This window comes from Hakea prostrata, chromosome 1 (assembly GCF_041222555.1).
Source record: "Hakea prostrata isolate BN-2017 chromosome 1, UWA_Hpros_2, whole genome shotgun sequence".
In the NCBI taxonomy this organism is placed as follows: domain Eukaryota; kingdom Viridiplantae; phylum Streptophyta; class Magnoliopsida; order Proteales; family Proteaceae; genus Hakea; species Hakea prostrata.
Window position 1 is genome coordinate 73,793,995 of NC_142600.1, and position 24,768 is coordinate 73,818,762.

General features: G+C 38.8%; 1 protein-coding gene across 2 annotated transcripts in view; it reads left to right on the forward strand.

The window, feature by feature from the left end:
- Positions 1–21,101, forward strand: part of LOC149029972 (mitogen-activated protein kinase kinase kinase YODA-like) — a 34,726-nt gene extending 13,625 nt beyond the window's left edge. The window contains exons 2-13 of one of the 2 annotated variants that reach the window (XM_089142287.1): positions 1,547–2,348; positions 2,438–3,169; positions 3,244–3,331; positions 3,521–3,583; positions 10,813–10,973; positions 11,091–11,166; positions 11,411–11,470; positions 11,555–11,662; positions 11,790–12,026; positions 13,185–13,273; positions 19,582–20,093; positions 20,181–21,101. In XM_089142287.1, the coding sequence (XP_088998413.1) occupies positions 1,798–2,348; positions 2,438–3,169; positions 3,244–3,331; positions 3,521–3,583; positions 10,813–10,973; positions 11,091–11,166; positions 11,411–11,470; positions 11,555–11,662; positions 11,790–12,026; positions 13,185–13,273; positions 19,582–20,093; positions 20,181–20,191 (2,688 nt within the window). In that variant the 5' untranslated portion in view covers positions 1,547–1,797 and the 3' untranslated portion in view covers positions 20,192–21,101. Of the gene's footprint in view, positions 1–1,546; positions 2,349–2,437; positions 3,170–3,243; positions 3,332–3,520; positions 3,584–10,812; positions 10,974–11,090; positions 11,167–11,410; positions 11,471–11,554; positions 11,663–11,789; positions 12,027–13,184; positions 13,274–19,581 lie in introns of both variants that reach the window. The other variant, XM_089142288.1, reaches the window with a different exon arrangement.
- The last annotated feature ends 3,667 nt before the right edge of the window (positions 21,102–24,768 follow it).

The following is a 24,768-nucleotide window of genomic DNA, read 5'->3' on the forward strand; positions in this document are numbered from 1 at the left end:
TCTACTTAGTTTAAAGCCTTTTGAATCCAAGCTACTCTCCACAATTCTAATTTGGTATTAATCCCCACTCGAGTCTCATTAATCAATACAATATCATTAGTAAAAAGCATACACCAAGGGACCTCATCTCGAATGTCTTTGGTTAATTCATCAATTACAAGTGCAAATAGATATGGCCTTAAAGTTGATCCTTGATGTAGCCCAACTGTAATTGGGAATATATTACTCTGTCCCCCCATTGTTCTTACACTTGTCACCAAACCATCTTACATATGGACCTTAACTATATCTACATATTTACTTGCAACGCTTCTTTTCTGTAGTACTTGCCAAATTAACGCTCTAGGGACTTTATCATAAGCTTTTTCTAGGTCAATAAATACCATATGAAGGTCTTTCTTACATTCTCTATAGCTTTCCATAAGTCTCCTAATCAGGTAAATAGCCTTCGTTGTAGATCTTCCCGGCATAAACCCAGACTGGTTCTCCGTAATTGTAATTAAGTGTCTCAAATTGGTTTCAATTATTCTCTCCCATAATTTTATAGTATGGCTCATCAATTTAATTCCCTTATAGTTATTACAATTTTGAATATCTCCTTTATTTTTGTAAATTGGAACCACGATGCTTCTCCTCCATTTATCTGGCATTTTCCCTGTGCTCATAATCTTATTAAACAACTTAGTCAACCAAACTAGTCCATGGGTTCCTAAGCTCTTCCATACTTCTATTGGGATTTCATCAGGACCTTGTGTCTTGCCGAGTTTCATCCTCCTTAGTGCTTCTTTTACTTTGGATATCGAAATTCTACGTATATAAGTTTGAAAATTGGTGCCTTGGTGAAAGGTGTGATCTTCCGAATCATATGTGCTTGAAGTATGCTCATTTAGTAGAGTAGAGAAATAGATTTCCCATCTTTTATGAATGTCCTCATCACATACTAATACTTTACCATCTCCATTTTTAATACATCTAACACGGTCAAGATCTCTACTCTTCCTATCCCTCATCTTAGCTATCTTATAAATAGATTTTTCCCCTTCCTTCGTGCCCAACTTAATGTATAATTCTTCATACTTCTTTTCCCTTGCTTTTTCCGCAATTTTCTTAGCTTCATTTCTATCCGACCTATACCTTTGAAGATCCTCAACATCCTTAGTTCTTTACCATATCTTAAAACTAGCTTTCTTATTTCTAATGGCAGTTTGAACCTCACTATCCCACCACCAAGTCTCTCTATAAGAATGAAGCTTTCCTTTTGATTCACCTAGGACATCTTTAGCCACCTTCTTGATATACATAGCCATCTCATTCCACATTGCATTAGTATCCCCCTTAAAATCCCACTGTCCTTGTTTGACTACTTCATTAACGAGACAACTAATAAAAAAAAAATCCTCAAATTTACCTCTCTATTCCTGTAACCACATCTCATAGTTTTGACACAGATTGTCTTTTTGCTTGCATGGTTTAAAATAGTATAAGCAGCTATTCAGTGTATGAAATCTTACTTTTCATCAAGTTAATATTGATTCTTTCTTTGTAGGTTCATATTTTCACCTGTTCTTTCTCAGCTGGACTCACAGAGTTGCTTGCTTCAAGTCTAACTTGGTTGGTGCTGCTGTCAAAAGTTCTTTTTTGATGAGAAGGTCTTCAGATGTTTGGACCTTCTGATTCTTCAAGGTTTCATATCTGATCTGGTGGTGCATCATTTATTAATGAAGTTGCAATTTCTATCGGTTGAGTGTTAAACTGAAAGAACTGGCATTATTTCTGTAATTAGCTTTAACCTAAATTATGCCTCCATTGTGGGGAAAGTCTTCATCCAAAGAAGCTAAGAATAAAATAAACAAGGAAAGTTTTATTGATACATTACACCGAAAATTTAAGAATCTGTCTGAAGAAAAATTTAATATTAGATCAAGTGGGTCTCGTAGACGTAGCAGTGATACAGTGTCAGAAAAAGGATCTCAATTCCATGCTGCATCAAGATCACCATCCCCCTTTTCAATAGTTTCACGATGTCAAAGTTTTTCTGAACTGCCTCAAGCACAACCACTTCCTCTTCCAGCATTGCACCTTGCAAGCATTGGACGGGTAGATTCTGAGATCAGTATAACCACAAAAACAAAATCAAAGAGAGGCGCTAAGCCATCTTGTTTTCCACTCCAAAAACCTGGTTGCATCCCTCATATGACATATGCAACAGATGTCCACGGAGATTTGGCATCTGCATCTATTTCTAGTTATAGTTCAATTGAGAGTGATGATCCAGTGGACTTGAATCATCTTATCCCACAGACAATTGACTATGAAAGTGGGTCCAGAACAGCAAACAGTCCATCCAGGTGAGCTTGCATATGAAGTGATGTTGATTACATTTTACACACTGAATGTTTTCGTAAATCCTGAATATTATTGTATTGATTTGTTGAAGCATAATGCACATGGAACATCCCCCTACCATCACTCCAAAGAACTCAAGAGAGGTCCTGCATCCAACTCATCCGACGTTCAACAATCAAATACTCCCTATGTCACCTAAACAGGGACCCTCAAAAAATTATGCACTACAGAGTCCTTTGCATGGTGCTTTTGGAAGTGCTCCAGACAGCTCTATGTCAAGCCCGTCAAGAAGTCCAATGAGAGCATTTGGCACCGATCAGATTACTAACTCTGCCTTCTGGGCAGGAAAGCCTTATCCTGAAGTCCCATTACTTGGATCTGGTCATTGCTCAAGTTTAGGTTCAGGTCAGAATTCTGGACATAATTCGATGGGAGGAGATATGTCAGGCCAGTTATTTTGGCAGCACAGCAAGGGAAGCCCAGAGTGTTCTCCAATACCAAGCCCCAGAATGACGAGTCCTGGTCCTAGCTCCAGAATAAATAGTGGTGCTGTCACTCCTTTGCATCCACGGGCTGGAGGAGCAGCTACAGAAACGTCAGCTGGCTGGCAGGAGGATGGGAAACAAGGCCACCGGCTGCCGCTTCCTCCTATATCTATTCCTACTTCTTCCCCTTTTCCTACCTCAAGCACACCTTCGACAGTGTCCTCATTCCCACAAAGTCCTGGAAAGGCAGATAATCCAATAAGTCCTGGATCCCGTTGGAAGAAGGGAAAGCTACTAGGCAGAGGCGCTTTTGGACATGTTTATGAAGGTTTTAACAGGTATGTATCTACTGAGGTTGAATGCTTGCAAGAACAGACACATCATTGAAACATTTCTGTTATTGTTATTTCAGGGAAAGTGGTGACATGTGTGCTATGAAGGAGATTATACTATTTTCAGATGATGCAAAGTCAAAGGAAAGTGCGAAGCAGTTTGGGCAAGTAAGGGTGGTTATTTCTTTGAAAATTACTTTTATTGGATTTTCCCTCTTTTGAATTTGACAGAGGTTCCTGTCGGAACTCTGGATTCTGAATTTTGCGATTCTACCTCAATATTACTTTCCTGTGTATTTTAGCTTAAAAAAATAAAAAATAAATAAAAAACTCACTTTTTAAGGTTCTATATCGTAGGAAATTGCTCTACTGAGTCGCTTGCGGCATCCAAATATTGTGCAATATTATGGTTCTGAGATGGTAAGGATTCTGTCAGTTCTGGATTGTTCAAAATGCCTCGTTGTAGTTTACTGGTTCTGTTTTATTATTAATTCTGTGTACGTCTAAATTCTATATAGTAAATTTGGTTGCTGATACTTTGTATGTAGGATGTTGCTCTCTTAATACTATTATCATCTAAACCTAGCTCTTGTTTTCACTATTTCCATAACTAATTAATACTTCTGAGAAGTTTTGGTTGTTGTCCTCTTTTTCCTTTTATATTCTTTTTTTTCTCCCTTTTTTTTCCTGGGGTTTGGGAGGTGCGGATTTGTTTTGAGATACATGCTGTTACTTAACTTATGCAGAAAGTTCAGATTTGGTTTTGGGAACTAGTGAACTACTCTTTGTAGGGTTTGAGGAAGTTAACAGTGATCATTTGTCAATTTTGTCTTAACAAGGTTTGTTTGATTTTAAACTGGGGTTCTGTCAAATTCCACCCGGAAATCGATAATGCCGATACTTGTAAGAAGTTTGGGAAGTTTATTTATTTTTGTTCTTAGTCATTTAGGGGTGGGCCTTGGCACAATGGTCAGTGGACCACAGTTGTAGCCTGAAGTCAATGCATCAAAACAGCCTCTCAGCATAAATTACTGGCATAAGTTGCGTAAGAAAATTGCTCCTCTCCCCCCCTCCCCAGCCCCCCGCCCCCCCAAAAAAAAACATTGGGTTCACCCTTTTTTCATAGTTCATTTTTTTAAGACCCTCCATTTCCTCCCCCTAAATTCTGTCAAGTTCCACCCAGAAATAATGGCTATATTTGTTCTCTATTCATTTTTATGTCTCTGGCTGGTCTCCGATACAAATAATATTGAGTAAATTGCACTGGAACCCCAAAATGGAGGCCTTAAAGCACTGACCACCCACTTTATGTTTAAAAAACATAGAGACCCCAAAATTAGATTTTCATTGGATATATTTATCCAATTTGTGACTGAAAATTGTTAAGACTCTGTTTATTTTAGGGAATTGAAATAAAATAAACAGTAATTTAACTGTTTTCAATGGAAAATTGGACAATTCCAATGAAAATCCAATTTTGGGGTCTTTGTGTTTTTTAAACATAAAGTGGGGTGCCAGTGCTTTAAGGCCTCCATTTTAGGGTGCTGGTGCAATTTGCTCAATGATATTTATTGCTGAGATAAAAGGCAACCAATATGAAGAGTATAGTACAACAATAAGAGGTTGAACTTGGGACCCATGTAGAGGACTTCTCAGTAAGGTAACGAACCAGCTACTAAATTTTCTATTAACCACACCTGTTGCTAGTTTATCACTCAAATGGATAAACTGATATCTTCCTTTAAGAAAAAGGAAGAATTCTGACCACTCATCAATCTGGATGTTTGTTCGATAGGATTACTAACAAGCCCTTGTTCCTCCTTTTTGAATAAATTTGGCCATCTTCAATGATGTTAGTTCTAAACTTGCGTCTGCTTCCCCATAAACCTTTCTTAGATTCCCCAAGGAACAGGCTTGTTGTTATTTGGGGTTTAGATTTTTCCCATATGTTACCGCCTTACTCCTGCTCTTGGGGTTTCCTTTCTTTCCTCACCCGTCCTCACCCCCTTCCCTTTGTTTGGGGCTTTGTAATCGATTATTTATTCACCCAAGAGGGTAAAAACTAAAAAGCACATTATTGCCAAGACTGGGGGCCTTGTGACAAACACATGCAATCACTGATGACAAGTGTAGAAATACAATGTTTGGCAAAATGGCTTATTGATCCATGATCTTAAGCCCTCTATTTATAATTAAGTGGAAAGTAGACTCTTACAAGGAATAGAATTTTACATGAATGCAAACTCTAATTTAACTCCTATACAAACTCTTATTAGACTCCTAATAGAATCCAACACTCCCCCTCAAGTTGAGGCATAGATATTAGTCATGCCCAACTTGCCTACAATAGGAAGGAAATCTCTTTCTTTCAAACCCTTAGTGAAAACATCTGCTACTTGGTCTTCAGATCTTACAAAAGGCATGCAGATAAGCCCTTGTTCCAACTTTCCTTTGACAAAAAACCTGTCAATTTCAATGTGCTTAGTTCGATCATGTTGCACTGGATTATTAGCAATAGTAATAGCAGACTTGTTGTCACAATATAACATCATAGGGTTTGGAACTTGGACTCCAATATCTTGCAGCAAGCCTTTCAACCATAGTAGCTCACAAACTTCACGAACCATAGCTCTATATTCAATTTCGGTACTAGATAAAGCTACCACATTCTGTTTCTTACTTCTCTAAGTAACTAGATTACCTCCAACAAAGGTACAGTAACCTGAAATTGACTTCTTGTCTGGAGATTCAGCCCAGTCTGCATCAGTGTATGCTTCTACTTTTAGATTATCGGTGGGTGATAGAAGTATTCCTTTTCCAGGAGTTCCCTTCAAATACTGTAGTATTCAGGTAACAGCCTTCATATGAGCTAAATATGGATCATGCATAAATTGGCTCACTATCCCTACAGCATAAGCGACGTTTAGCCTGGTGTGGGACAAGTAAATAAGCTTCTTTACCAGCCTTTGGTATCTTCCTTTGTCCATTGGTTCTCCCTTTTTTTCTTTAAGTTTAGCTCCAGCTTCAATAGGGGTATCAACTGCTTTACACCCCAACATTCCCACTTCTGATAATAGATCTAGGACATACTTTCTTTGGGATAGGAATATACCTTTATTTGATCGAGCCACCTCAATCCCTAAGAAATATTGTAACTTCCCTAGATCTTTAATTTCAAATTCTCTGCCAAGAAAGTCTTTCAGCTTTTGAATTTCTTCACCATCATTCCTTGTGATGACAATATCGTCTACATAAACAATGAGAAGTGTGATGTTAGTACTTGAATTCTTGACAAATAGTGTATGATCAGTATTGCTTTGCTTGTACCCAATAGAAGTCATTGCTTTCAGAAGGTGTCCAAACCAACATCTAGGAGACTGTTTTAACCCATATATTGACCTCTTCAACCGACAGACTTTCCTTGCAGTATTGTCATCGGAAAAACCATGTGGGATTTCCATATAGACCTCTTCTGCTAACTCCCCATGTAAGAAGGCATTCTTTACGTCTAGTTGGTGCAAGTTCCAGTGTTTGTTCACAGCTACAGACAACAGAACTCTGACAGTATTTAGTTTCGCAACAGGGGCAAAGGTCTCCTGATAATCAATCCCATAGATCTGGGTAAACCCCTTTGCAACTAGTCTAGCTTTCAACTTGTTGACTGATCCATCCATATTTTGTTTAACCACAAATACCCATTTGCAGCCCACTGGTTTTTTTCTTGGATGAAGTGTAATCAGCTCCCAAGTGTCATTTTTCTTCATTGCTTGCATTTCCTCTACCATAGCTTCCTTCCATCTCTTATCAGCATAGGCTTCCTGCCAACTTTTAGGAACAGATACAGATGACAGAGAGGATATAAAAGCACAGTAGGAGTCAGACAAAGAGTTATAAGAAACATATTTAGCTAAGGGATGTTGAGTACAAGATCTGACCCCTTTTTAACAGCAATAGGAAGATTGGAAGAAGATACCTCAGTAGAATTTGATTCTGGAGCAGGAGGTTGAAGTGGTAATGTATCACCTTTCTCCACCTGCTTTAGCCGGTTATATTTCTTCCTCTGATAAGTCTGCAACTTCTTATTCTGGTCAATCTGGTTTTGAAAGACCCCAACAGTGTGTCTCACAGGAGTGGTCTCCCCCTGGCTAGGTTCTTCACATGGTTCAAAAATCGAAGGGGGAGGATTAGAGTCCTCAGGTATACTGGCCGAAGTCTCCCCCTGGTCAGGAAACTCTTCTGGGACTCTTAAGTTGTGTTGGTGTGTGATAGGAAGATCTAGAGTCGGAAATAACACATCTCCTCTAGGACTCTCCCCCTGGAGAGGTGTATAGTAAGGGCAAGACTCATTAAAAATTACATCTATGGATACAATGGTTTTCCTGGAAGGAGGATGATAACATTTGTACCCTTTCTGAGTAGCAGAATACCCTAAACATATGCAGCGTAGGCCGCGGGGAGCCAGCTTACTCTGGTGGGCTGTGATTCTAGTATAACACACACATCCAAAAACCTTTGGGGGAATAACAAAAGAAGAGGCTCTCTGAAGAATCTCATTAGGACATTTAAAACCAAGTATCCTACTGGGCATCCTATTCATAAGGTAAGTAGCAATGAGAATAGCGTCACTCTAGTATTGGTCAAGGACATTCATAGAAATCATAATGGAACGGGCTATCTCTAAGAGATGTCGATTCTTCATTTCGGCAACCCTATTTTGGGCAGCCGTGTCAACGCAACTGGTCTGATGTATTATGCCAGAATCAGAAAGATATCTTTGAAATTCACCATCAATATACTCTGTGCCATTGTCACTGCGAAGGATCTTCATAGTGGCATTGAACTGAGTTTTAATCATATTATGAAAGTCACGAAAACATCGGAAAACCTCGTCTTTTTGTTTTAAAAGATAAATGCATGTAGAACGAGAGTGACAATCAATAAAAGTAACAAAGTACCTATGGCCAGTAATAGACACACGTCGGCAGGGACCCCACACATCAGTATAAATTAGCATAAAAGGAATAGGTTTTCTATTATGAAGAGAAGGTAAATAAGTAGAACGAGTCTGTTTTGCAAAAATGCAGGTTTGACAAAAAAAATTATTTTCATTATAAGAAGAAACCAAATCAGGAAATATTTTCTTAAGAGTTCCTAAAGGGGGGTGACCTAGCCTACGGTGCCACTGATGAAGGTCTGATATTACTGAATGGACTGGATTAGAAGATGTAGTCAAAGAAGACGTAGATTCTCCAATCGGCTCGAGCAAATAAAGTCCATTGTCTAGTTTACCACGTCCAATCTCCTTCCCCGTGATCAGATCCTGAAAGACACAGTAAGATGGGAAAAAAGTCACTTTACAATTCAAGTCATGTGTAAGACTACTGATAGAGAGCAAGTTAGTAGAGAAAGAGGGAACATGTAAAACTTTAGACAAAGAAAGTGATGGAGAATGCTGAATGGTCCCTTTTTCAGCAATGGAAGAATAGGAGCCATCAACAATTCGAACTTTATCATTTTCAGAAGTTGGAGAATATTGTAAGAAAGAGGAGGATAAACCTGTCATATGATCTGTAGCTCCTGTATCAATGATCCAAGGATTAGAAATTGAAGAAGCTTGAAAGCTTGTAAAGGTTTTACCTGAAGTAGCAAGGTAGGTGTTGGTATGGGTAGTAGAGGAAGCAGTGGTCAAGGCTGTACCATCAATAGTTGCCAAGTAGACAAAATTATCTGCAGTTCTTCAGTCTTCACCCTTTCGAAGTAACAGAAATGTCGCAGAATGCAATAGCCAAACAACCCATATCGATCTACCCCTTTTTTTTTTTTTCTTCCAGTAATGACAAATATGTCCTTGAAAAATCTGAATTTGCAAATAAATCTTAGAACTTATACAAATTTACATATAAGTCCCTGCAATGCAAATTTACCAAAATAACCCTCAAATATCTATATTATTTGGGCTAATCGAATTACCTCAGATGAAGAATCGATTCTCAATCGCAGGCTTAAGAAGAACAACCCCAGTCGAAGAACCTTAATAGCAGAACCCCAATCAAAGAACCTCAATCGCAGGTTTCAGATGAATAACCAGGCTTCAGAACCGCAGGCTTCAGATGAAGAATCAGAGAGAAAAAAATTGCAGGAGCAGCGGCTGTTGCAGGAGCTGAAGCTGTTGCAGTTGCAGAAGCAGCGGAAGTTGCTGATTTCTTCTTCTCTTCTTCTTTCCTCTGTTTTCTGTTCTTATTTGTCAAATCGAGACGGAACTGAATCGTCGTCTTCTTCTTTATTCTTTTTTCTTCTTTTCTGTTTCAGTTGGAGACCAAGATGGTACTGAAAAACTGCCAGTAGTAGAACTAAAGATTGGCGATGGGTTTGAAAAAAGAAGAAGAAGAAGAAGGTAGGTCGCTTCCCTAATTGAACGATAGGTTACAAAATTTCTGTGATAGTTGCAGAAAATTCCTGCGACTATTGCAGAAAAATTCTGCGCAGAAAATTCTGCAACAATTGGAGAAAATCTGCGATGGGTTTTGCAGAGAGAAAAAAAGAAAAGAAAAAAAAGAAGATCCTAATCGAGGCTGGATTTCGATGCTCTTTGACACTCTGCAACAGCGAGAGAGAGAGAGGCCAGGAGGTAGGTTTTCTTTTTTTCTTTTCTCTCACTTCCCTAATCGTATTTAGGCTCTGATGCCATGTAGAAATACAAATGTTTGGCAGAATGGCTTATTGATCCATGATCTTGAGCCCGCTATTTATAATTAAGTGGAAAGTAGACTATTACAAGGAATAGAATTTTACATGAATGCAAACTCTAATTTAACTCCTATACAAACTCTTATTAGACTCCTAACAGAATCCAACAACAAGTCACCCTCAACCACCCCTTCAGCTATCCTTGTGAAAGAGCAAACATGTAGCCTTTGATATTCCTCTAATTCCACAAGCAACAGAGTCACTAATGGCATCGACAGGCGACCTATGTTCAACTCCTTTTATCTGTTTGGGGCACTCACCATGGATTTAATTGGCCTTCCACTTAAAAACATGAACAACTTGGTCCTGTGACTGGGGAGCTTGCATAGACTAGGGGAATTGGCAGGCCGAAGGCCCGGATATCCTCATCCTCATTAGAAAAATAGAAAACAAAGAAATAGGGCTCACTAATGGCAATGGATCCAGAATGCAAGATACGTCCATCCCAATATCCCATCCTGGAGTCAAATTTGGAATGTGGTAGTGAGTGTGTTTTTGCTGTATTTCATTCTCTTCTGGTTGATGTAAGTTACAGTGGAACATAAGAAACTTGAGGCCGTGTCCAAATGTGTATATAGTTGGATTCCTTTGTCAGTCCATTGGGGTTGAATGTTCAATTCGTCGTATCTTTTCGCTTATTATATATTGCACTTTTGAAACAGGGGCTGCATATGTGGTTGCCTGCCTGATGTCAACTAGGGTGCTGTGTCCAAAGTCGTGACCTATTTCTATCTTTTTCTAACGTATTACTTGGATTCTTGGACCTTTCCTTTGTTAGAACAGTTGTTGATCAGACTTTTCTGTTTTATTATTTTATAGCTGACTGTTGTCTGTATGGATTCCTTTCTTTTTATTTTTGTTTTTGCTTTTGATAAATGATCTTCAAACTTTTTCTTGAGCAGGTAGATGACAAACTGTACATATACTTAGAGTATATGTCAGGTGGCTCCATCTATAAGCTGCTTCAAGAATATGGGCAGTTTGGTGAACTGGCAATTCGAAGTTATACTCAGCAAATTCTTTCAGGCCTTGCATATTTGCATGCTACGAATACAGTCCATAGGTTGGTATGGTTGCCACTTTCTGTTGGTTTGGTTACAAAAGTCATGATTGTTACCTCATTCAGTGGCTACTGTTTTAAGTTGTCTGTCTTTATATGTCAACGATATCTTCTGTACAGGGATATTAAAGGTGCAAATATTCTTGTAGACCCCAGTGGACGTGTGAAGTTGGCAGATTTTGGGATGGCAAAGCATGTAATTTTTTTTTCTCCATTTTCTGTTTAGCTTTCATTCCATCAGTATCATTCCCAAACCTCAATATGCAGGCAAATCTAGCATTTGAAAGTTTGGAAGAAATCTGTTGAAGTTAGCAAAATATTTCTCCCAAGGGTTGGAATCATTCCTGATTACTGGATGAAATCTGAAACGTTTGTGTAATCTCAATGGTGACCAACCACTGGATGACAAGTATATCCTAATGTTTCTATCAAAATTTCAGATTACTGGGCAATCGTGCCCCTTGTCTTTCAAGGGAAGCCCTTACTGGATGGCACCTGAGGTCGGTATATTTTGCCTTTAATACCCATTTATGGTGGCTTAGAAAACCTTTGAGTAGCATCTCTCATTTGAATTGTCCATTCAGATAATAAATAATTCAAATGGTTGCAATCTTGCTGTTGATATCTGGAGTCTTGGATGTACAGTTCTTGAGATGGCTACAACCAAACCACCTTGGGGCCAGTATGAAGGGGTCAGTATTTTCATATATCTTGTATTTGCTCATAAATTAACCTAGTTTCAGTTGTTTCTTCTCTAACTGAAATACAAATTCACTTTGTTGGCTTCTTATACTGATATTTCTGTGTTCTCGTTTATAGGTTGTTGCCATGTTTAAGATTGGGAACAGTAAAGAGCTTCCAGCAATACCTGATAGTCTCTCAAATGAGGGGAAGGATTTTGTCAAGAAGTGTTTACAGCGCAATCCGGTATGTCGTCCTACAGCTGCTCAGCTTTTGGAGCATCCATTTGTAAAAACTGCTGCACCACTGGAGAGACTCATTTTGGCCTCTGAGCCTACAGAACGAGCTGGAATTACCGATGGAGTGAGAACTTTGGTATGGATATGCTTACCTTGTCTATTGCCTGGTACAGTTCTACACATGTTGTTGGCATGTTTGGGTCTTATGACATGGCATAGCCACCGGATGCGTCTCTTTAGTTTGTAAAATTTGCTTGTCTGTCCCATGGTTTGAGAACTTGCAAGATCTCAGCAAGATTTTGCGAGATGTTTCACATTTCAGCCAAGTCAGATGAGACTGGTGATGACAGAAAAAAAAAATACACAAAACTTGATTGAGTTCTCTGATACTTGGTCATATCTTGTATATTGCAGTCATATCTCTGATATCTTGATAATATTTACGTTACCTTGGTCATACCTTGAATATATCTTGCTCAAATCTTGGCAAAATCTTGGCAAAATCTTGGTAATATCTTGGGGAGATCTTGGTATATCTCAGAATTCTATTGCAATTTTATGCGTCCCGCTCAAATCTGGTTTTGATTTCAAGAAAAGAAAATTACCCCAACTTGCTTTTTTGAGGAAGCAAGTTGGGCATTGAGATCAAGATCTTGAACCATGGTGTGTCCGCTTTTTCTATTTGCATTTCCAACACATTTTTTCATTTTGTAATCAATTTTATTTGTAGTTACCAAATGGTTTTCAATTTATTTTTTTAATCAGAATTTGTTTATTGGTACCTTTTTTTTCCCAAAGGAGAAAATATGAGGGATGAAAAATTAATACCAAAAAGAGCCTAAGTAAACTAAATTGAAAAAAGATAGTGAGTAAATAAATATAGAAAACTTGAGTAATTAAATTAATTGTTGATTTATATTATCACGGTGCCTTTCCCTAACAGTTCTATCTTTTTGGTAAAACAGCTATAGTTTTGGTTTGAAGTTGATAAATATGATTGTGTAGCTTGACTTGAAGTGGTTAAATTAATGGCATTTTTTCAAGAATATCATTATGAGTAACGAATGGAAGAGCTATAGAAACTAGCTTCTTGTTTCTGGTTTGTTTCTTGTTGTATACCCAACCCACCCACCCCAAAAAAAAAGGCTTTTTTCTTTTTCCGGTGCTTAAATATATGGGTTGCTGATGTGATGAACTTTCTTTGTATGATGAGGTAACTAAAAATAAAGAACAAATTTATGTGGTTAAGTTTAAATGTTTTAACTTTTGATATTATCTTATGGTCATCTTTCAGGTTGTTGGACATGTGAGAAACCTTTCCTCCTTGGAGGCAGAAGAGCTAGCAGTGCATCAGTCCAGGGCTACCAAAGGTGGCCCACCTAGGTCATTTCTCTCTCTCTCTCTCTCTCTCTCTCTCTCTCTCTCTCTCTTAACCTCATTCTCACTTCCTTTCATTCATTTGCACATGTATATAACATCTGTGCACACACACGGAATGCCAATTGCAAATACAATGCCTGTTTCCTTCGAAATTAAAAAAAAAAAAGAACAAAGAAGAATTATGCTTTGGGGGACATTCATGGGGCTCCTAATTTTTCGAGTTAGCAGGGCAGGTGTTGTGGGTATTTTTCAGATACCATACCAACCCTCACCATATGTGATACCATTGGTGGGTACTCAGTTTAATTGGCCCAATGATCTCCACATTTGGCATGGTTAATTTCTCTAGTTGCCTTAATGAATGATGAGGTCATGAAAACCATGGGTGCCTCTAGGTAGGTGATTGGTCAGGTTCTCTAAATATTTGAATATCCTTTCTAAGGTTCTAGGAATACATTTATATTTTGTTCACTATTTCTATTGGCTGATGCCAAGTTTACTATACATTAAGTTATTCTATGTTTATCATTTATAATTGAATCAAAGGGTTTTAGTATGGATACAGAAGGATGTGAAATAGGGGCAGAGCCAGGATTCAACAATTGCGGGGGCGATTAATGAGAATCTGGATCACCTATCCGTCAGGCGAATGCTAACGCCTTTTCACTACACATATTGTGTGGGGCCCCATGTGAGATCCCCAGTGGGTTGGTCCCACCTCTGAATTATTTTTCATATTTTAACGTGGGGCTCACACATAAAAACAATAGGTAAATTTCTATTAGAATAAACAATTAAAAATTAAATTTTTGTTTTTCAATTTTAGGAGTAAGTTGTTTAGAAAAATCTTGAACCATTTTTACATTTTTTTCTCCAAATCACTACCATTGATTGAAAATTAGAAAAATTTGAACTCAACTAAACAACTCAACTTGTATTCCAATTTTATTAGAATAAACAATTAAAAATTAAATTTTTGTTTTTCAATTTTAGGAGTAAGTTGTTTAGAAAAATCTTGAACCATTTTTACATTTTTTTCTCCAAATCACTACCATTGATTGAAAATTAGAAAAATTTGAACTCAACTAAACAACTCAACTTGTATTCCAATTCCCAAAAAATTGTTTAACTATTAGCTAGTATCTGATTTAAAATTGAACCTAACTAAACAAATCACTAGACGCTAGTATAGACAATTTTGAACCAATTGTTTTTAAAAAAAAAAAGGTCTAAGAATTGTTCTCTAATAGTTTAGTTCGTGGTTTTCTAAAAAGAATAAGAATCAGATACTAGTGATTTGTTTAGTTGAGTTCAAAAAGTTCAATTACTTCAATACAATGTTAGAAAAAACAATTAGTTCAGTAATTAAATTGACAAAAACATTCAATTAGTTCATGGTTTTTAAAAAGAATAACAAAATAATTGAAAGAGAAAGAAAGAGAGAGAAGATACCTGATTTTGGAGAAGGTATGGGAATAAACTCCAACGTCTGCTAGCTTTTCCAATTTTTCCCTAAGCCATGTGTGAGGTGTGAGGAAAGAGGAGAGAAAAAGTAGGAAAGGAGAGGAGAGAATAAATAGGGAAAAATTTTAGGGATTATGAGTTAGTTTCCAATTGAGACTTAACTTTTCCTTCCTTAAAAATGGGGCTTTAATGGTAACCATTGGATAATTATTGAGAATGGCGTTTATCCTTGTTATCTATACCTTTAAAAATTATTTTCAATTTTTTTTTTTGGGGGGGGGGGGGGGTGCAAATAGTGGTATTTTACATGTGGAGTGAGAAAAATAAGGAAAATAACCAAAATTTTTAAAAAATGGGGGGGGGGGGGCATGGCCCCCGGCCCCTATGTGGCTTTGCCTCTGATGCGAAAGACAGAAGCATCAATGTTAACGTGTAGCTGGTTCTTGAAGAGTTGTATGGTTTTCTTTTGACAAATAGGAAGATATGTATAGTTTATTGCTGGCTTGGTGCTGCATGCTCCCCTCTTTAGAGGTGTGAAATTTCATATGCAATGTTGGTTAGGTATAAGGTATGAATATCATGCATCATATCCATGAGGTGATTAATGAGATGTATCACATCTTATTGGAGATATGTATTGCATGCCATAGATATGCATGGAGATAGACAATATACATATAGAAAACACTTTTGAAGTAAAAACCATAGTTATCACGACATTTGGGTGAGCAAGGTGTTCGAGGGCGGAAAAATTAAGGCAACAAGGTGACCTCTGGATGTCTAGGCTCTACCAAAGTGCCTGGATGCATAGTGGCACCTATGGTAAAAACCAGTATTGATAAGGAATATTGCTGTTTGTTTCCTTGATTCAACCAAAGGACAGTTTGTTTATTTGATTTGATTAATTTTTAGCAAGGAATCAAAGCCCTTAAGCATGGAATTTGAAAGAAGATGTCACAAAATTGTAGCTTGGGTGAAAACTTTTTAGTCAAAGGGCTGTTGATGCTTTTGGTTTTTGGAATCATGACTATGAAATCACATGTGCCCGTGGATGCTTATATTGTAATTGCATTGTATGGATTGATATAATCATACAATATGGTATGTATTGATACTTGAATTTCCCTTTTAACCTCTAAATCAAAATTTTCTGGAGTGTATGTATGTATAGATTTTTTTTTGGATGAATAAATAATATATCAAAGAAAAAGGAACATGTAGGAACGGTCTTATAGGAGGAAGACCGGAAAGAAAAGTTAAGACCCCAGGATACAACAATAAGTCTGTTCCTTGGGGTATCATCAATCAGGGGATGGGGAGAGGCAACAAGTCTAGAAGAAACATCAAAATATATGGCATTCCAAATCAAATCTTTCAAGCGTGAGTTGGAAGTCCATCTCCGAAGGTTCTGCTCCCACCAAAGATGATGGACAGAGGCACAAAACACGAGCTTACCAACCCAATCACAAATAGTAGAGCCTAGGAAGTTCCTCAGAATCCAAGACCACTCAGTGGCAAAGCCAAATGATGGTCTCGAACAGGGCCAAATGAAGGATAGGGCTTTTTCCCAGATATATCTGGAAAATGGGCAAGAAAAGAAAAGATGGTCAAGGTCCTCCGAACTATTCCAACAAAGGATGTAGTTTGGGCTAATAGGGATGTGGTGGCCAATAAAGAAGGATTGGGTGGGGAGGGCATGGTTGAGGGCCCTCCAAAGGGTGAGGAAGTGACGGGGAATGTGTCTTTTAGACCAAACCAGGGGAGGCTAGGGGGTTTAGGGTTATGGGCACGGAGGAGGTTCCAGGCTGAAGAGGTGGAAATGGTTTTGGTAGGGGAGGGAAGCCAAATGGTAGTGTCATTGGGGGAGCTCGAGATGGTGGGAAGGGAGTCCCAAACCATTGTGAGAATGGGGAGGGGAGCAAGGGACCAAGAACCATTGGAAATGAAGGCGGACAAGAGGGTGGCTTTGGGGATGCGGATATCATAGACTGCTTGGGGGCCAAAAGGGGAAAAGAGAATGCCCAACAGATGCCATGGGTCTAGCCAAAAGGAAGTAGAGGAGCCAGAGGAGACAGAAGTAGAGATAGCGGAGAGAGCACGGGGACGGAGCAAGAGAATTTTCCTCTAGATCCAAGAAGGGTTGGAGGGCATGTGGATTGTCTAGAGGGAGTCTGAACGGAGAAGGAAAAAGTAGACCCAGGGACCCAAATGGAGTCATGCTTAGAGGCAATTTTTCAGATAAGCTTGAGAAGGTAGGCCAAGTTAACATTAGAAATCCAGTGAATGCCAAGGCCACCTTCAGAAGTTGGGCGACAGATGGTCGACCAACAGATTAGGTGGATAAAGTGTGAAGCTTCACACCCTTTTTAGAGGAAAGTAGAGAACATGGACTCCATGGCATGGATGGTGGATTTTGGGATGGAGAAGATTCCACACCAATAGAGGTAGGAGGATTGAAGAACAGAGCAAATGAGCACCACTCTACCAGCAAAGTAGGGAAGCTTTCCTTTCCAAAGTTGAAGCTTCTTACGAATGTGGTCAAGCATAGGGAGACAATGATGGCGAGTGAGCCTACCAAGAATGAGGAGGCCGAGGTAGGTGACAGGAAAGGAACCTGGTTTAAACCCCGAGAGCTGAAGAAGAGAGGCTCACATCTAATTAGAGACACTCGAGAGGAAGATGGTGGATTTATCGAGGTTGACTTGGAGGCCAAAGACAGATTCGAATAGGGTAAGGGCCGAGAGAATGGAAGAAATGGACAAGTGATTAACTTTGGAGAAGATCATGAGATCATCAGCGAAAGCAAGGTGGGTGAGCTTTAGGGATTTACATTTGGGGATGGGAGAAATGAGGAGCTGGTCCGTATGTATAGGTTTTATTGTAGCATATCATATCATATCATGTTGTATTTTGTATTGGGTGATACAATGGGATACTGATTGTTACCAATTATTAATTTTTCTTCCCTTAAAGAAAGATAAGGAAATTTAACTCGTTGAATCGTATTGATGCTCTATGATACCGACACATATTGGTCGAGACGAGATGAGGCAGTTAGATAATTTAGATCATGACTAAAGGTGTTGTTGTAAGGGCTCTGTCATTGCAATTGATGTGAGAGTAACTCTTCTTCTTTTGTTTTTCTTCTTTCATTCACCTTTTGTTTTCAGTGTGTGTGTGGAGTTCTCTAGAACATGGTTCAGAATATGGGTTTCAAGGCTGATTTTGACTAGCCAGAAACTGAGATCTCAGAAAAAGCCTGGTACAGAACCAGGGAATCCCTCCCCCCATCTTCATCTGGACGTATGGATAAAGTAAGCAATGATCATACTAGAGTTGGTCTAGGAGTAGGTCTGATGCATGGTAAGGAACGAGAAAGTAATTTGAGGTTGCATGACCATTTTATATAAGGCCTTTGAATGCTCTAGTATGGAGAAGTGGTTTCGTATGTACTGCAAGAACTAAAAGAGCTAAATGCAGACCTCAAATTACCTTAGGAGAAGTGATTAGAAAAGACATGCAGGTTTCAGGCCTTCTATGTAGTATGACCTTGAATAAGCTGATTGGAAGGCAAGGATCCATGTTTGCCAACCCCATTTAATTGGATAAGGCTGCGTTGTTGTTGAACTTTCCTAAACCAACACCCTCTTGAAAAGGGTTCTGCATGAAGGTGTCAAAGCTTAGGTTCAGCCTCATCTGGTCTTGGAGGCACAATATTTTTGGAGAGTTCTCTTGATCACCAGTTTTGAGAGTTACCAGTTAAATGATTGGATAGGAGATTGTATACTTTAATGCATACACTAGGAGATGAACATGATTGCTCAAATCAGTTGGAATAGTCAATGATAATAAGTGAGGATGTATGACTACTCAATCAAAAGTTAGATCACTATCGAGTCACTCAACCAACAGTCAGTGAATTCTGCTGTATAGATAGTAGAATCCCTAATGGTCACTCATATGTAATATTGTAGAGTAACATGCCCATCTACGCTGATTACTTGAAAGTGCTTAGCCAGCTCAAGATATTACGTGGTGGCTCTTGTTTAGTGAGTGTAACTGTGCAGGTTGCAAATGTTGCAAGAATGTTTGGTATCCTGAGTTGGAAGCATGCGTGCGCCTTCTCTCATCCATCCAATGCAACATTTTCCAGGTAGTTATTTCATTGATTTCATTTGGACTCAATTGGTAGAACCTGTTAAATATTTCCTGGGAGATTCTGGGTTCTTATGGATAAGCATTTAATAAGAAGGAAATTTAGTAGGCATGCAGCTGGTTTAAAAATACTCAAGAGACCCTACATGATGAACTAATTGCACACCAACTTGGAGGTTCTGTGTTGGTGTTGCTTTCCTTTGTGTGCACATTTTTCTCATGCATTCAGTGGGAAATACTACTAAGCACTAGTGACTATAATACAATACAAATTGCATTTAACTCTAAATCTAGCTGTATTTGGGAACCTATCCTCTGGATGCATTGTGGTCTCCAAGAGAAATAATAATGGAGTGTAGGATATAATATGATGTTCACAGATATCACTTTTTCTCTCTTTGGTAGATTTTTGAATTAATCTATTTTAAGTGATTGGGATGGAATTGAGTGAAATGGTGTAACATAAGTTTAGCTGCTAGACCTGGTCATGTGTGTATATATGTGTTTATTTCCTCCTTTCAGGTGGGAAAGCAAACCCAGGTATTTGAGCTTAGCCTTGGTGAGTTTAGTTGTTTTCCATTTGATTTTGGTCGATATCACATATGCGTTGGTGCTTTTGTTAACCTTATAATATTTACTTTAGGCTCAGTCAAACTTTCATGTCTTTCAATGAGTATCCTTTTGATGTCCAGTGATCGGATTTTGAAGAACATATCATGTCCAACATCTCCCATTGGAAGCCCACTTCTCCATTCAAGATCCTCCCAACATGTGATTGGAAGATTGTCTCCTCCTGTATTTAGCCCCCTAGCCACTTCGGGTTCCTCCACACCGCTAACTGGAGGAAACGGCGCCATTCCATTTCATCGCTTGAAGCAGTCAGCATACTTGCACGAAGGTTTTGGAAGCATGCCAAGATCCCCAAAGAGTGTCTATGTCAATGGTTCTACGTATCACGACCCCAAGCCGGACCTTTCTCAAAGGACGCTACCCGGATCTCATGTATTCTGGGATCAAGTGTCATCTGAAAATGATTATCTTAGAAACCATTTTGTAAGGCGTGCCGATACAGATTCTAGGGAATTTTATGATGGTCAGTCTGTGTTGGCTGATAGAGTATCTCAGCAGCTATTGAGGGATCTCGCGACATCAAATCCATCTCTGGACCTTGGTCCTGGCTCTTTAATGTTACATCGCACCAATGGTATTTGACACTGAACCAGGCTCCTGAGCATTAGGATTTTTCTTGTGAGTCGGGATGTTGATATATAAGCATATTATTGGCACAGAGGGCTGATTTGAACAATGAAGACTTCGATAGAGAAGTCCTGGATAAGGTTGGATTCTTGGAAGCCAAAGTGGCTAACAGATGTTCCGCATTATGGCCTCCTTTCTGTTCCTTCGCATGGTAAAAAGTCTGCTATCCTAATTCATGTTCTGATGCTTGAGCTATCCGCACTCAATTTATTCACATGGCAACTGCTGAAACAGTCACTGCTTCAAGTTTTTAAATGATTATGCTAGTATCAAGCTCATTATGCTTTGTTGGTTAGTTTCTGTGGAGCTTGTGATGGATGAAATTTGCTCAAGCAACTTGACTAAACTGTAAGATGGATATCTGATTTTGGAGGGGAGATCGTTCACAGCCGAAAACTCTGTAGCTGCATACAATTAATAAGATCCTCAGTAGCGGAAAGAACTGTACATTGTAGATCACACAATGAAGAAGAGTAAGTTGGAGATACTAACATTTTGATTTCCATCCCCTCTTGAATTTTGATCTTTTTGTTTTTTGTCCAAAACTGATGTACAAAAGATGGAAACTGATGCTGGATCAATATTAACAATTGTAGGCTGTTCTACCAAATTTGTTCTATGTACATAACTGCATTATATGGAAGAAATTTATTCCCGATCCTCTTTTTGCTCCATTTACCTGTGTTGTGAATAAATCATTCTAACTCCGGTTCACACCGGTTTGACCGGAATCAACCAAGGGAATGAATCAATTAATGGGTCAACCCGAAGGTCATATAAGGTTCCAATCCTGGCCATCAAATCTGGAACACTCACTCGACGGTCTTCAATGGCCCGAGTCAATGGAAAAGACCTATAAATAGAGACATGACATGTGTAATTGGTAAGTCAATCTAATTCATCTGTTTGAACTTGCACTTCTCCCGCTTGAATACTTCTAGATTCATCAGAAGCTCCAAGAGGGCTCTGGAATCCCAATTTCTCAACCATCACTGACTTGATTGTCGGAGACGGAGTGCCGATCCAACTGATCGGCTCCGTTTCTGACAATCCTTCATCTGTCTTGCAGGAGAGTGAATTATAGTCAGATGAAACCAGATATGATAAGTTTGGTGGAAGATTCTCAGTTCACAGGTTCCTGCAAAATTTGCACCAACATTTGGTGCCGTCTATGGGAATAACTTTTATAAAAAAAGCTTTGGCTCAGTCACCTGAGCAAGGGGAGATAATGCCAGTGAATGAGACAACATAGACTAGCCAAAGAGAGTTGAGAAGAGTCAATCCAAAGAGAAAAATAAATGAAGCAACAACATTACCGCAAGCTCCGACAATGCTTACACGGTAAAAGCAAAAAGTCTTAAAAGATCATTCACCTCGTCTCCTTGAAGTCCGTAACAGACAAGAAAAACAACTGGCGGAAGCACCTGTTACAACTTCACAACCTGGATTTGATCCAAATCAAATCTTAGCTCAAATGGAGAACATGCAACGTCAGATTCTGGATACACATAATCTGATAAGGTCATATATTCGGCAAAACGGAAATCCAAGAATGACAAGAATTCCAACTTCAACAAATATCAGAACTCCTCTTTCCCGAGTTGACGCGGTCTCTAACAAAAATCCTCGGAGGCAAGAGTTGAGACAAAGTCAGGAAAAGTCAAATCTCAGAGAAGGCCATGGAGAAAGTGCAGATCCAGATTACAATCCACTTGAGCTTGAAGATCAAGTTTCTACTAGCAAAGATCAACCGAGCCAAAGCAGAAAGAGCAAAATTCCAGGAAGCCGCAGAGACCGGAAAGAAAGAGAAAAATCAGTAAGCAGTCATTCTGAAGTCCATGTATCTGAAATGAGCAAAAGATTTCATATCTTGAATTACTAGATCCAGCAGTTGACAAATAAAGAAAATGAAGAAAATGTGGAGAAAACTATAGATCGAAATCCATTTTCAGAAGAAATAATGATGGCACCATTACCGCACAATTTTAAGCTCTCGGTGTTCACAATGTATGATGGAAGTGCATATTCACTAGAGCATCTTGTTCAATTCAACTCAATCATGATGCTCGAGGGAAATTTCGACGCCCTAAAGTGTCTATCATTTCCTTCATCTTTGAAGGGCCCTGCAACGACTTGATTTTTCAGTCTACAACCAAATTCAGTCAAAAATTTTAGAGACCTAACAAAAATTTTCTTGTCAAGATTTCAAGTAGTATGAAAGCAGTAAAAGGTGGATAATATGGCGGCAATTCGTCAAAAGTCACGGAAGTCGGTGCGTAGCTATATGAAGAGATTCAATCAAGAATCAATCCAAATCAAGAATCTCAATGAGGCAGTAGCCTATGACGCGATGTTCAGAGGACTGACCGATGATCATCTATTGGAATTTCTAATAATGAATAAGCCGGCAAATATCGCAAGAATTGACATCACAATGCAATCAATACGCAAACATAAAGGATGTTTTGCAGGCAAGGAAAGAAACTGGTGGTGATGGAAGTAAGTGAAAGGAAAGTGGAACATTACGATCTGAACAGAAAGATCAAAGGAATAACAGAAACTATCCAAGAAACGATCGTCAAACTAGAAGAGATATTCCACGATCATTTCCAGAACAATATACACCCCTGATTGCAAAGGCAGAGGAACGAAATCCAAATAAATTTTGTAGATTTCATAGAGATCATGGACACGATACGGATGATAGCAGAGTTCTAAAGAATGAAATTGAACGAGTAATCAGTCAGGGACTACTGGACCGGTTTGTTCAAAGAAGAAATGGAGGACAACAAAGAAATGGTGAACAGCCGAGGAGGTGGAATAACAGGGGATTAGAGAGAGAAGCAAGCAAAGAAAGATTTTCAACCTGATTCTCCAATTGGAGATCAGGAAAATCAGAGAGTTCATCCAAAGCAGTCACCGGTTATGACAATCTTGGGAAGCGTAGACTTGAACTCAATTTCAAAATCAAGAGCTCACGCCAGGTACATTCATTCAGTTGAATCTCATTCTGTACCAAAAAGAATACAAAAAATGAAGGAAATAATCTTCACATATGTAGAAATGTTTGGGATCCAAGAGCCACATGATGATGCAATTGTGGTAATTATTGAAGTGGCAAACCGTGATGTTCACAGGGTTCTGGTTGACACAAGATCTTCAGTAGATATCATGTCCTATGAAGCTTTCTTACGTTTTAGATTCTGTAAAGATAAAACCATGTGGAACCAGACTGTTTGGATTCTCATGGGAATCAACTCCCGTGGAAGGGACTATTGAGTTAACAGTAATATTGGGATCCCATCCGAGAACTATAACTACAGTGACAAAGTTCTTGTTGATCACGAATTTGTCAGCATATAACGTAATTCTGGGGAGACCAACTTTGAATTCAATAGGTGTTGTTATCTTGACGAGACACCTAAAGATGAAATTCCCAACAGAACTAGGTATTGGAGAATGTTGGTCTAATTAGAAGTTTTCCAGACAATGCTACACGACATTTCTGAAAGACTAAAAATCTCAAGGTAAAGCTCTGGCCTTAACTGTTGAGATTGGCAAAGGATAAACTCATTCGATGTACAAAGTTGGACATAGAAATGCACAATTGAAATTAGGATTGAGAGGACCAGCTGCCCAAATTCTCTTAGACACGCACACTCAAAGAATAAATATAAAATAGTTTCTTCTTGAAACCACACAAATCACTTTTGCAGGGTTGCTCGATTGGTAAAACCAACACTTCTTAGAAGGCAGAATGCTTTGTACTTGCAGCCCCTACCATTGAAGAAGTGAAGATTGCTTTGTATGCTATGGGTCCCTTGAAAAGCCCTGGAGTTGACAGTTTCCCTCCCCTATTTTTTCAGAGATTTTGGGAGCTAACCCGTGACGAATTGTTTAAATTTGTCTATGATTTGTTCTCATCAGGTTTTCTCCCCGAAGGACACTCCATAGCTTGTTGAGGACTTTAGACCAATAAGCCTGTGCAGCATAGCAATGAAGGTGGCTACCAAAATGCTAGCATCTAGACTCCACTCCTTGTTACCTGATATTGTTCCCTCATCCCAGTTGGCCTTTGTGAAAAATCGTCTAATTTCATATAATGTATTTTTGGCACATGAAGCTTTCCACTTGATTAGGAAAAAAGAAGAAAGGCAAGAAGGCAATGATGGCACTTAAAATGGACATGAAGAAAGCATATGATAGAGTCGAATGGAGGTATGTTGGAGCCATTCTTACTTAGTTGGGATTTAATATTAGGTTTGTTGATTTAATATTAAATGTGCTATCTTCTGTGAGATACTCAATCTTAATCAATGGATCTGAGAGATTTATGGTAACTCCGAAAAGAGGTCTAAGGCAAGGGGACCCTTTATCACCAGCACTTTTTGTGATATGTTCCCAAGGCTTGATTCAAATGATCACATTAGGGGAAAGAAGGGGTGATATTAAAGTAATTAGCATGAAGGGGAGAACGGATCCACTCACACACTTGATGTTTGCAGATGATTGTGTACTCTTTTCAGAAGTAAATTTGAAGAGTATTCATGCTTTGAAAGATGGTGTACATGCTTATTGCAAAGCTTCAGGCAAAGCGATAAACTATAAAAAATCAAGCTTAT